This window comes from Corvus hawaiiensis, chromosome 2 (genome assembly GCF_020740725.1).
Source record: "Corvus hawaiiensis isolate bCorHaw1 chromosome 2, bCorHaw1.pri.cur, whole genome shotgun sequence".
Taxonomy (NCBI): Eukaryota; Metazoa; Chordata; class Aves; order Passeriformes; family Corvidae; genus Corvus; species Corvus hawaiiensis.
In genome coordinates, this window is record NC_063214.1 from 99,177,658 (window position 1) to 99,191,993 (window position 14,336).

A 14,336-nucleotide genomic window follows, 5' to 3' on the forward strand; every position below is an offset into this window, starting at 1 on the left:
ACTTTCCAAAAGTTTCAGTGATAAAGAAATACAAGGCAAACAGGATTGCTATTAAACACATTTTCCTCACAAATGTCCAGTAGAAAGAAGCATGCAAGGGGAACACCTGTTCCTGGGACCAGCACAAAGCAAAACACTGAAGCACTCTTTGCACCCATTGCACACACCCCCAGCAGCCACTCTTGCTGTAGCATGCAGGTCTCATTCTCCAATGGGCTTAACATTCTTAAGGAGAGGTCAACAGCATCTTGTCTTGCAAACACAAATGTACATTAAAAACTTGCAACAGCTTTGAGAAGCCATTCTCTCTTCTCATACTTCTACAAGTGAGTCTTCTCTCACTTGTAACTATATCTGCCCTTCCTGCACAGAGCTGTAGATGCAATACTCTTTTCACCCCATGTATGATGGGCCTCTCCTACTCTTCTATAATTCAGGGGATACCACATTTTAGAATTTGTATTTTTCTTCTCTGCAGCGTAGAATACAATAGACATGTTAAAAAAAAAAAGTCATGGTACAATTCTTTAAATACTGATTTTCATTCATTGAAATATTCAGATGTAGCTATTACTTTATCTGCTGAAAGTTTTAGAAAAACCTTGTCAATAGCATTATTATTGTGAGATTACATTGTTCAATAGCCCTTGTACATATCACCTGGCATTATATGAATCTGATTTTCAAAGGTCAGCATACAAACAGCTACATGCCAGCAACATTTACCGTGTGAGAAGGGAAGCTAGTATTTTCACATTCTGCAAAAGAATGTATACTTGCAAAACTACTGAGGCCTATAGCTCCAATTCACTGCAGCAGTACTGACTGTTGCTGGAGGGTTGCCTGTCTGCCTTTAAAGATACCATTACATATATTTAGAGAAGCATGTTTAGTTTCATAGGCTGGTTTGGAAGGAACTTTAAAGATCATCTAGTTCAACCACCCTGCTACGGGCAGGGACACCTTTCACTAGACCAGGTTTCTCTGAGCCCCATTCTCTGAGCATGTTTAGTTTCATAGGCTGGTTTGGAAGGAACTTTACAGATCATCTAGTTCAACCACCCTGCTACGGGCAGGGATACCTTTCACTAGACCAGGTTTCTCTGAGCCCCATCCAACCTGGCCTTGAGCACTCCCATGTATGGGGCATCCACAGTTTCTCTGGACAACCTGTTACAGTGCCTCATCATCCTCACAGTAAGGAATTTCTTCCTAATATCTAATCTAAACCTACTCTCAGTTTAAAACCATTGTCCCTGTCCTCTCAGTACATGCCCATGTAAAGAGTCTCTTTCCATCTTTCCTGTAGGCTCTCCTCAGTACTGGAAGGCTGCAACAAGGTCGCTGCAAAACCTTCTCTTTTCCAGGCTGAACAAGCACAATTCTCTCAGCCTTTTCTCATAGGAGAGATGTTCTATCTCTCTGCTTACCTTGGTGGCCTCCTCTGTTCTCGCTCCAACAGGTCCATGTCCTTCCCATACTGGGGACCCCAGAGCTGGATGCAGCACTGCAGGTGAGGTCTCACCAGTATGGAGTAGAAGGGCAGAATCACCTCCCTTGACCTGCTGCCCACACTGCTTTGGATGCAGTCCAAGGTACAGTTGGCTTTCTGGGCTGATAAGGTTTATTTCCTTCTAGTCTGAATATGCTGTCAGAAGTGAAGTTCCCACCTCCTCCTCATGTAGAGACCAGAATGACAATTCTCCCACTCTAGCGAACATGCTTTTATTCCTCTCTCTTCTACAATAAGGACATTGATGATCCTTTCAGCTAAAATTAGTTAAGTGAACTGTCTCTTAACGTGTATGGAAACAAAAATATTTTTTGTAATTTATTTCAAAAGACTGGCACAATCTCAAGGCTTAATATTAATGCATTCATTTGTGGATACATATTGCATGTTTATTATTTTATTTGTAATATTAATACTAGAACACAGAAGCAAAAGAAGTATATCACTGTCTGCAGCTACTTGTGGTAAATATCATGTCTGAAATGAGATCATCACAGATGGTGTTTCTACACTACAGATCGTACTGCAAGGTTTTAATATGTTATAGTTAATTTTTTTTGTGAGAGAGCAGTAAAAGCAGACTACTCAACACATGCAAGGGAGTCAGGAACTGAAGGTGAACACAGGCCAGGCAGGTCAGCACCCTCACTGACCAGGGCACAGTCCCACAGTACCCAAAAATTAAAATCGAGCAGGTCTGGTGATGGGAATCAGGGCCAACAGAAGTCCTGTGATTGCCAGAAAAGCCTCTAGCAACAAATACAGGTAAATCAGATGAAGCAAGGAATCAAGTCAGTGGTCCAGGGTAGGCATCAGCAAGGATCATGGCTAGGCACAGGACTACCTCAAGCAAGGACCTGAGACTAAATGTGGCTGCAGAGATAAAGGATGGGTGAAAGATTATGACAATGCTGCTCCCAGCTTTGCCTCACAGCTTACCTCTTTCCCATCTGACAGCTCCCAGGTTACAAGGCCATCACAGCTGGCCTTGAGCATAGGCAGCCAAGCCCCTGGGAGCAGGGGTGGAGGAGAGGTCGCGGGGCCTGTGGGTGCACTGTGGGCACTGACATTTTTTCCAACTTTATAAAGGTTATAGTTTTAGGAAGTCTATAAAGAAGTGAAAATATGCTTCTGATGGTAATGAATTAGATTATTTCTTGATAAGTTGTCTGAAAGGATATTGAAAGGATATCCCCAGTTTCTGATATTTTTCACAATCTTTTTTCAAATCTTAGCAAAGCCTATTCGTCAAGGAAATGCCTGTTTTCCTTCTAGCATCTGTTAGAAAACCAGATCATAAACTACTGGCTATAATTTTAAATGTTAATTTCAGTGTCAAAAGTTAGTGAATTTAAAGGTTTTCCCTTTGACAGAAACATATGGGTAACATCCTGGAAGCACAAAAATATTAAGAGGAATCTAAGACTTCAAAGCCAGTCCCCCAAGAACAAGAAAAATTAAAAATTAAGGCAGTGTTGGGGTTTTAGTTTAGTCTTAGGTTTTTTTCCTGTTAAAGGAATTTTCTCCCATATGCATGTTGCTAGGGGACAAATAGCTGTACTTAAGAAAGACAAAAAGGGGAGTGGGGCGGGCCTGGCTACTCTTTTGTCTACACCTGGGTGTGGGGGCAGTTCGCTCGGAGCGTCCGGAGAGAGAAGCTGCAGAGAAAGGAGCTGCTGCTGCTTTCTTTTTGGCCATTCTTTCTTCCTGCTGGAAGCAACGCCGGGACCCCAAAAGCCGCTTTCCCTGCCCTGCTGGAGACCGAGCTGTGGCTGCCCTGCCCCGCTGCTGCTTGGAGCTTTCGCTACGCTGTAGCCCTGCTCACCCTGCCTGCCTGGGCCTCCGTGGTTTTTTTTCCCATCTGGATACATCTCGTCTGCCACCCGGGATTTGCGTTCGTCCCTGCCATTCCAGCCTGCTGTTCCTGAGAGCCCGGGATCGGCTGCCCAGCGGTTTGTGAAGCCTTTGTTCCATCCCTTCCCGGGATCCCAGGGCACCAGAGCCGCGGGTTTCCCGAGCTCGCTCCGGAGCGCCCCCTGCAGCCGCGGGGGAACCATCGCACCTGCCCTGCTCACCGGGAGCCGCCAGCGCCCCTGCCGGCTGCGAGCGGAACTGCACCCGAGGGGAAAGGGCCTGACAGCCGAGAAGGCTGGCACTGGGTTTGTGATTGCTGTTACTGCCATAGTTGTTGTTGTTTTGTTTGACTGGTTATATACATATATATATAGAGTAAAGAACTGTTATTCCTATTTCCCACATCTTTGCCTAAAGGCCCTTGATTTCAAAATATAATAACTTGGAGGGAAAAGGGGTTATATCTGCCACTTCAAGGGGGGCCTCTGCCTTCCTTAGCAGACACCTGTCTTTCAAAACCGAGACAGGCAGCTTATTCATGCTTGTATTAGAAAACACAAAGGCCAAAGGAAGATGAGCATTCTCAATTATGACATTTTCTAATGTGTCCCATTTCCATGTGCTTCGTTTTGTGAAAGGACCTACTGAAACATTTAATTTGTTCCTTTGTTCTTAGTGGCAACACCAACACCTAACTCCTACCATCAATTATTCAGGCTTTCTGCAGAAAATAGATTTTTTTGTGTGTGATAATCTTATGGGTAGGTGATTCCTGATCAACAAGAATCAAAGTGAAATAAACCTTGAGCAACCCTGAGGCTGTTTGGTTTTGATTGCCTATTTTTCTATCAACCTACTGCATCAATATTGTTGAAAGAAAATTTGTAAGGATAAATCAAGATCATGGTGCATATGGTTCTGAAATAGAAAATATGTCAGGGGATTTAGTTTTAGCTGAAGATTGCTGATCTTTAGTGCTAACAATCTGTATGTGTTGGCATTTACTCCATTCTAACTGCAGTATATTAGCAATAATTCCTTTTATGTCTGTGAAATAATTTTAAATATTACAATCTAGACCAGTATTTTTCTGAAATGATACTAATTTATATCTGTTGCTTTTCTTGACTGCACTGAAGCAACTCTAAGATTTTTTCCTCTTGTTGGATTACTAAATCTGTTTAAGGGTTTCTGTAGCACAACCTCAACATCAAAACGTTTTGGTGTACACATTCATTCCTTTTAACTAATAACAATCAAACCCGATGAAAAATACACACAACTGGGATTTTCATTTTGATCTTATTCTCACAAAAGTGCCAGAGTGTTGAGAAGCACACAACGAGATGTATTGTCCAAGTGTTGGCGGCTGTGGAGCTGTAGGGACAGGCTGTGTCGGGAGAGCCAGGGGCTGTCCTGTGATCTCTAGCAGACCCTCAGCAGGACACAGCTGAGCCTGGCAGCCAAGTGTGACCCATGGCAAAGCAGACAGATGCTCCTGAAGGAGCTCCACACCTGCAAAAAACCCACACTGGAGCAGAGGAAAAGTGTGAAGAAGAAAAGGGGCAGAGGGAGAGACTGCCATGTACTGACTCGAGCTCCCCCATGCCTCCTTGTGCTGCTTGTGAGGGTAGAAGAGTTTGGAGTGAAGGAGAGAAGCCTGGGAAAAGGGGAGGAAAAGTGTTGTTCTAATGTTTGTCTTTCTGTTTCTCACTACCTGAACCTATTCCAGCTGACAATTTTCACGAAGCTGAATCTGTTTCTCCTGTGACAGTAACTGATAAGCAGTCTTGCTCCCCTTGTCAGGAAGGGAATGGGTGAGCAGCTTTGTGGGATTTTTTAGTGCAGCCGCACCAGATTTTAGGGATAACTTCAAATTAACTTATAGCTTAAATCAAAAATAGTTTTGGTGTATCTTCCTATCACATTCTAGACTACTGTAAAGTGTCAGGTTTGCAGCAATTTTTTTCTTAATCCTTGTCCATTACTTTTCTAAATCAGATTTTCCTGCACATGTCATTCCCCATATGTTGTTAACTGTTGGCTTCAGGGAAATTCTCTTTATTGTAGTAATTTAGAAGTTGGCTATTTCTGGCTAATGTTAAAAACTGTCTTCAGTGTAGGATTCCGTACTAACGCATAGCTGCTTTTATTTTTTTTAATTCTACCCACTGCTGCGAGGTAGAAAAATAAATTTATTTCTTCTATTTTGCAGCTGAAGAGTAATCCCCTTGATAATAAGAATTTAACAAACCATGGTCTGTATTTGCAATATCTGCACAATATTTTAACTGATTTAAACCATGCAAAACCACATAAAGGGATAGGGCTTGCACATGGTTTTGGCTCTATTTGCAGTTTTCTGAGACACCAGAATATGATCCTTTTAATATTCAGGGAACAGACCCATTATTCCCCCACCTTGGAATAGCATAATAGATTTTGCTTAAGGTGCATTAAATCTCTAGTACCATCAAAGGTCAATAACCTTTAACCAGCTATTTAAAATTAATTTGCCCCCACAGAAAGTGAGTAATACTGTGTAAAATACTTTGCAGAAAAGCAATACCCATTTTTTCTTCTGTACCTGTGTCACACTAGAAAAAGGAATACCATCTGTACCTTCGGGTAGATATGTTATTTAAATATAGTCATTCTTCAAAAAATAAAATCACAACAGATGGTTTTCTTTTGCTTTTGTAATGATCTGCTACTGCATGAAATTCTCACTAAACAACAGACAAAAAAGCTATTAAATTTGCTTTCAGATGTGTGTGATACGTAGACATTTCTTTAAAAAAAGGGGAAAAAAAAGAAAGATGTAAATGTCCAAATATTCTTTTTTCAGATTAAATAACAAGGCTGATGTTCTTGGAATGCACAGTTGTCCTACTGAAAACTGAAGCCTGAGATCTTGGAGGACAAAAGAGAACAACTCTTTTTTGGGAAATGAATTACAATGAATTTGTCACCTCCTGTGACTTGGCAAATACAGAAACAAGAGCTATCTGTCAATCATTTTTAGTTTATAGCTGAGTCATGCAATACACTATACAACTAAATACCAAGTAAGGAAATAAACAAAAATGTTGCATTCCTCAAAGTGTTAAATACTTAAAACAGCCTAATGGAAAAGGAGGAAAAAAAGATCATATGCCATGATCAGAGTTTCACTGACACAGTTCTACAATAGAACATTCTGCCTCCAGAAACAGAGAATACACTCACAGTCATTTAAAGTTTGATAGTTTTAAAATGCCATTAATGAATCAAAAGATTTGCCTTAAAATATAAAGCTGTTATTGATCAAAATAAAGGTTATGGAAGGTGCTGTGTGAAATTTCTTGATGATTCCAATAATCAATCAGGTTTAAAATGAAACAGGACAAGTAGTGAAAAAAAAAAAATCACCTTTTTACATTATTATTTTCATTTCACCTCTGAAGGGAGACATTTCCTGAAAGTAAACAATGAATGGCTATGAAGCTAAAGGCATAAGTGGCAACAAAGAAAATTTCAAATGAAAACAAAATGAAAAGAAATGACATAAAGATGGCTTAGCACTGGAAGGCAGCCTAGAGAGAAGTAGAATCTCCAGTCCCACCTGGCCTGCTCTCAGTTGGCCTCGTCTTGGCAGATGTTGAAGTCCTTAAATGTCATGACTTTCTTATCATAGCAAACCAAGACCATCAGTAGCATGGAGAACCACTGACATCTTGGCATAGAACAGATTTAACAGCTTTTACTGGTGTTTTCCTTGCGGCTGATCAAATTAATAACCCTTCTGCTCTCTATAGTCAGCATTTCCTATCACTGTTCGTGATAGGACCACAGACTACTGAATAGGCATCTACATATAGACCTGTAAATTTCAATATCCTAAGAGTCATCCTGCATAGCAGACTTCTATGTCTCAGCTGGCCATTCTGGGCTGCCTTCAGAGCACATGAAAAGCAGGCAGTTCAGATCCTAATTCATGTGCCTCATTACAGATGCCTACCTTCAAAGCATCTCTTTTTCTCTAAGGTTTGGCTATAGACTACGAGACATTAGTTTTAGATAAATCAACCCAAGTAAAGTCCTTGAGCCCATGAGCCCACTAGGCTTCTGAGTGGCCCCTGGACATGATCTGATATCATATGGTTAAGATATTTCACTTTCCTAAACATGAAACAGGTTGCTGTATTTTCCCTTCCATCCTCAGTTAGGGTTATCTTAAATGAAGCTTACAATATGCCAGAATTTTTACCCAACAGAAACAATGCTCTTAATATACACAGGATATATACCTCGAATTGTGTTCTCTTAGGTAACTGAAGTCTGCTAATTGCTTTCTTCAGTGAATAATCACTTTTAGTATACAATGTAACATTATTTATATAACATTATATAACAGCAGAGAAAGCTAATTTCTATACAGGAAAAGAGAATTTTTAATGAAATTCTAATAATTTCATTAGACTTCAGTAATAAAATCTCCATCTAACATCCTCATATGTTATATTCCATAACAATAAAGTATATATGGAAGCTTTCTGGCAGTTGCCAGATGACTACAATATTTTGTACTTGTGGTACTCCTGTGCCCTAACAGATCATTTACAAGCAGAACTCAAAGAACTAACTCCAATAACTGTCTTAAAATATAGAAATCATTAAAGGCATCCAAGGCTATTGTTATCACTTATGGCTCCAGGCCTTCCACAGAGTAAATTAGATTTTTTCAAACAATGAAGAGCAGTTCAGTCACTAAGATCTGTACTGAAATTAAACAGATACAGTGAGCTACCATAGAAGTGAAATCTGTAAGGAATTATATACACACTAGACTTCTAAGAATTCTAATGTTCCCAATTAAAAAAGTTTTCTGTGGCTTCAAAGCTACTTGTTCCAATCTTGCTTTGTTTCATTGAAGTAAATTGATAGCTTCTGGTTTGCTCGTTAGCTGAGCATAAGGTACCTAATTGCACTTTTCTCCATGAACTCTGCAATCAGAGGCAATGATTAGAGTATAGTCTATTCTACACACAAATCTCTTCTTAACATTGTAAACCAGGCTGCACAGCTGAATGCAGAATATTATGAAAGCATTTTAGGAATGCAGGGAAGTTCAGAGAATGGGGAAATATTCTTTACACATTGTTATTAAAGGGTGAGACTATGGCTGGGTGTTTCTCAACACTACAGGCCAAAGATGGTATTGACAATGGGATCAGCTAATCTTGTAAAACAAGACTTGGTCCTGACGTTGTATTCACATGCAGGTGCGCATGGGGATTACTGCCATGAGGAGAACTTCACCAAAACAATCCACAGAGAAACATTTACTCTGGGAAATTCAAAGTAATTCATACTTATTCATACAGCTTAATTTCCTTCAAGAATCTCCTCCTCAGTTACTATTAATCATGGTAGGCTATACAAATATTTCAGTAGGTATTAACTACTATTAACAGAAGTCAAGTGCAAAATAAGGATACTTTGAGCTGTCTATTGTTCCAAGAATAATACTAGCAGACCAAGCAAAGCTGATGGGCATTTTGACACTGATCACCCAAAGCCCAGCTTTTCATGCCAAGGGGTAGGACTGATCTCTCCTAACAATCTAACCCTAAAACTTGTCAACTTAAGTTCTTCTTAGTCAGCAGAAACAGTCCTGGAAGTCTGTTCTCCTCACCTAGCCAGGCTAGGAAGAGATGAAACAACACATGCATTTCCTCTTTTGCTCTACTGACGAAAAGGTCTGGATGATTAGCTTCAGCTTACCCATCTAAAGTTAGTAGAGGTAGATGTCACCTTCAAAATGTTTATGTTTTTTTAATTTGGTAACTTCCCACATTCATATAATCACTGTTTAATTAGGAATAGTGCCTCTCCTCTCTACTGTAAAAGAGATACCACTGATAACTGTAGAAACTAACCAATCTTTTATTTTTTTTCCCCAAATCTATCTCATTTTGCAGCCAAACAAAAAAAGTGACAAACCAAGGAAAGAGGAAACATTTCCTGATAGACTTGTATTAACAATTGCAAGTAAGCAGACTACATCTTGTATGCTACAGAAGTTTTGCATGTTACCTGTTAAATATGAATCAAAGTACTTGGAATATTTAGACAGCAAATGTCTACATTTTTTAAAGCAATAAAGTTTTTAGAAGCTAATAGCTGCTTTGCCATTAGAAAAATCCAAAACCAGAGCTGTGAAGACACTGCCACACACTGAGAAAACAAAATTATGAAACATGCAATACACTGGATGTGTGCAGTATAGGACCTGACACTGTGATTTCCTTGACACTTTCCTTAAATGTTTATTAACAGAATATAATTTAACTTAGTTTATGTTAAAGAAGGTTTCTTATATGGAGGCAATGTTGAAAATACACTTTTTTTATGTTATTGCTCATCATATTTGCTTAATGCCTTTTCCTCAGTGTCAAGATGAGCCACATACAATGTTAAAACAACCTATCATAGTCAAAAGCAATGCCAGAAATCTCACTTCAGAACTCTTATCTAAGTTTGGAACTGATGAGCAACAAATCCGGTTTTTTGATACAAGTCCTGTCATCTATAACATATTAAGCATAATTCATAATAGAAACCTAGCTACAGTATTTTCACAATTAAAAAAACCTCAAACCAATACGAATATTTTTGAATAAGGGATAAAGTATCATATGCATTTTCATCCAAATTATTTGTAAAGATTTATTTATTTATTTAGCAGTCTGTCACTCAAAAAAAATTTCCCTGAGACTATACATGGGAAATGAAACAAAATGTAAAACCAGGTCCTTGAATAGTAAAATTAATTGTTTTAAAAGCTTCTGCATTGCTGAAGTTTTTCTGATTTGAAATTACATTCTAACATCTCCATACAAAAGATGAAAAGCAGTTTTGACAATGACAACTGCCATTAACCTTTGTTAGTTGTTCCAATTTAAGTACACTGAAAACTTTTGTGGTTACAAATCATCTTCCTCCCCCTCATCCCCAAACTAATATAGTTCAATTGGTTTTAGTGTGACTTACATCAGATCAGTATACATCCTTATCATATTTATGACATGTTCAATAAAAGCATTCCAAAGGCTGAAGGGCTGACTTACCATTTTCTTCCAAGTACATCAGAAGGATGCTGCTAGATTCAGTCCCTTCTACAGCATAATCAAGTGCAATATTTCCATTAACATCTTGCAGAAGCACATTTGCTCCAGCCTACAGACAAGAATTAAAAGCACTTTAGGTTTGTGTAGTGAAATCCCAAAACACAACTGAGACTCTTACACAGTCCCGTTCGAAAACATTTCAGAGCTGGGGTCCTTAGACAGCAGGCTGATTACAACCTGAAACAAAACCAAACACACAAAAAAGCAAAGGCAAAGTGAAGGGCTCATGAATGTCAAAAATCTGGCTTTGTTTGACACAGCTGACACTCTTGCCCCACTAGCTGTCCAGCCTGCTTTTGCTACACAGATGTCCGAGTTGCTCTTCGGTGAGTTTTGGAACCACCGCCATTTGCAGCGCAACACTTTAAAGTCAGCTGTCACCGACCACAGTCTGCCTTAAAACACTCCACAGCAACCAGCAGTGGTTCAAAAGGTGACTGACAAGCAGCACAGACATCCCTGCAGTAGGGATGGGCAGACAGCTGGTCTGGGTAACCTTGTCAGCTGGCCCGACCTCTTATGGCTTCAGCCATCAATCGAACCTCAAAGAGAACCACCCACTGCTAAATAAAATTGACATTTGTCACCAACTGGAGACAATGAAAGTGAGCTTGATGAGTTCAACTGTAGTCCATAAAGAAGCCAGGCTGAAATTTCTCTAAGTTTCATTCAAAATTCAATATAGAGGACAAAGGACTAAGAGGAGCCCTTGGGGGTGAGGGGTGGTGAAATGAATAGATTCGTGAGAAAAGATACCACCAGCATGATAAGAAAACTTGTATTTTCTACATTAAATATGGTCAATGAAAGAATTTGCACTATGAAGGGAAATCTTAGGGTTTTTTTAATAAGAAAGCTCTCATCCTTGAAAATATAAATTTCTGGTGGACATAGAAGCTTACATTACTAGTGTTACATTACTAGAAGTTACATTACTAGTGAATTGTCATGTATCTTCTTTAAGAGGTTGTAACATTAATTAATTTAAAATGTTCTCTCTATGGCTTTTAATGGCAAGGAATTATGAAATAAGAGTGACCTCAGGTAAATTTAATTACTTTTCTTAGCAGCTTGTATGATAAACACCTTCGCTAATAAAAATGAGAAGTATCAAGGACTGCCTTTCTTAAAACCACAGCAGCAGAGGTCAAATGTAATAAGAAATTATTAACAGAAGGCATGACTGCTTCTTTCAGGGTCTTTCTCTGTAAGTATTGTATCAAAGAAAAACTTGCAATAGGCTCAGCTCCTCGCTCAGAGTGAAATATGACATGAAAAACTAGCAAGTTCATGTAGGCATTATGTCATCAAACCTAAGGTGTTGAACTGTTAGTCTGAGGTCATTTCAGTTTCCATCACAGTGACCAGGAGACAGACAGACATCAAAAATAACTCACCTCAGCTGTCTCAAACACCTCAGATTAGACCATATCCTATGCAGCAAAATAATATTTCCTCCTACAAAACACACTACTTTCTTCTAGTCTTTTCTTGTTGTACTGACTATAAGGGGGAGCCTAGAGAGCAAATTTAGATTAGATGTATATCTTCTGAATCGTTAAACGAGATTAGAGGAGAGGAGTTGACTCTCATGCTTAGTGAAAAGGAATGGAAGGAGACTTACAAGTGTAAAATCTTTCATTCATAGTGCCATGAAAACAAATTTCTACTCTCTGTCCTGACAGATAAAATCAAAAAGATGATACAAAATCAAATAAAGGGTGGATTTGAAGATCATAGTATCTTTAGAGGATGGTTTAACAACTATTTATTGTACTTGTTTCACTACTAGAAAGTATGATTTTTGTGTTGCTTTCTACTTATTGACCCATGAGAGTTTGCTGGTGAAGGTAGAATTATGGAAGCAAAACTATTTCATATCTCGTTACTTTGCATATAATAAAAACCCACAAAGTCTTGCAGGTATCTATCTTTCCTTGCACATAGATAACCTCCAGACAATGCCAGAAGAACATTTTCTTCCTTGTTGAGTTAAGAAACCAAAAGACCTTTGAGGTACCAAATTCAGGAAAAGTAGGATAATTACTTTGGTCAGCAGCACACTTTTAATTCATTCTAAGATGTAGTGTCACTGAAGGAAGGACATAATATGGAATGACTCAGTTCCAAGCAATTTTTATTGGGTACTTCTATATTCATTAATTTCTTGAGAAATGTTCGCAATGCTACCAGACAGTTTGATCAAGCTTGGTGACAGTTGTGGCAGCAGCTGTAGGAGAAGCCCTCAGAATTTAAGTAAAGAAGCAATCCTGTACAATGGTGAACATCTAAAAGTAGGATCTTGCTTTAAAAAGAAATATTTTAAGGGTATTAATAATAGGCATTTTTAACCTGGTGTATCGTCCCTGCCTCCCAGCTCTGCACCATCTGTGAGCTTACTGAGGGTGTGCTCTGTCTCACTGCCCACATCAGTCATGAAGACCCTGGACAGGACTGGACCCACTACTAACCAGGGGGCACACCACTAGTGTGGAACATGTTGCAGGCAACAGACATCACAGATATTGTACCTTTAGTTTAGATTCAGATGGCCAGAACTGTGCTAAAGAACTTGAGTACTCTATTACATATACAGCCTTGTAGGCCAAACAATAAGAAACCCACATATGTCTAGAGATGGGATTCAGATTATCTGAATATAGTCCTGCTTTGTTCTTAGGTTTCTGTTCATAGCTCTTGAAGAAAACATGAGAAAAACTGTCCCCATGCTGCTATTAATTTCCAAATTTATATGCATACCTTGTTTATATTCTAAATGCTATTCCACATTTATTCCATTTCAATACAACCCACTTGAATTCTGCATGCAGTGCTTTAATGCATATGAAAAGTTACTGGCTTACTTATTTTCAACACATCCTCATTCTCAAGTCATTTCTTAATAAAAACGATAAATATTTTGCAAAACTTTATGCAATATATCCCATAAATATCAAAAATATTTTTGAGAGAAGTATTTGTCTGCAATGATAAATTGCTTGTTTTAGAAAGACTGCAGAAGGAACATCTTTAAATATATTATTTTACAGGTGATCCTAAAGACACCTAGTTAAATACACCAAATGCAAAATGCAACTGAAATGCATTTGTGCTATGCAGCGCAACATCCATACACAGATACAGCAAAAGAGATTGAATTCTTGTGATCAGTAATAACTGAGTAGACAGTACCAGATTTGCATAGAATCCCCATATGATCAGAAATCTGAGCCTGCTGCCAAAGAGAAAATACCTTTGGCTAGTGAAAGGACAAAAGATTTCCTTTCTAGCTCCAGCAATGATGATTCAAAATACTTCAATTTTTATTAGGATCACTCTACTTCATGTTTTTTAATTCTCTTTTAGTTTCTGTCTATTTACCTCTCTGTAGAATCTCTGATGTTTTCAAAGCTTTCATTTCAGAAAACCGGAGTAGAATAGCTAAATTCCACATATATGCAAAAATGGTGACCCTAAAGATTAGCTAAGGAGCTCAGAAGCAGTATAGCCTGAGGTAGGTTCGATGTGCACAGTCTCACAGTACCAATCTATGTGCACACCCATGTTTTTTGTGAACATGGTGCAGTTTGAGATGACTTCCCACTCAGTGGACCAGAGATGAACAGCTTCAGATTCAGTGCAGAGTACACGATACAATGTACATCCCCACTACAGCTTATCCCATGGTCACATCTCTGTATAGGTAAACTTGGAGCTAATTTAGGATACTAGAGAGAAGAATACTGCTTTTGCTTAACAGGATGCCATAGGAGCTGAACTCTTCCTTCCCAAATAAT

At 38.9% G+C, this 14,336-nt stretch overlaps 1 protein-coding gene across 8 annotated transcripts in view; it reads right to left on the reverse strand.

Moving 5' to 3' along the window:
* Positions 1-14,336, reverse strand: part of MYO16 (myosin XVI) — a 370,010-nt gene that overhangs the window by 201,166 nt on the left and 154,508 nt on the right. For all 8 annotated transcript variants that reach the window (XM_048328397.1, XM_048328433.1, XM_048328379.1 and 5 more), the window contains exon 5: positions 10,480-10,588. In XM_048328397.1, coding sequence (XP_048184354.1) covers positions 10,480-10,588 — 109 coding nt within the window. The remainder of the gene's footprint in view (positions 1-10,479; positions 10,589-14,336) is intronic.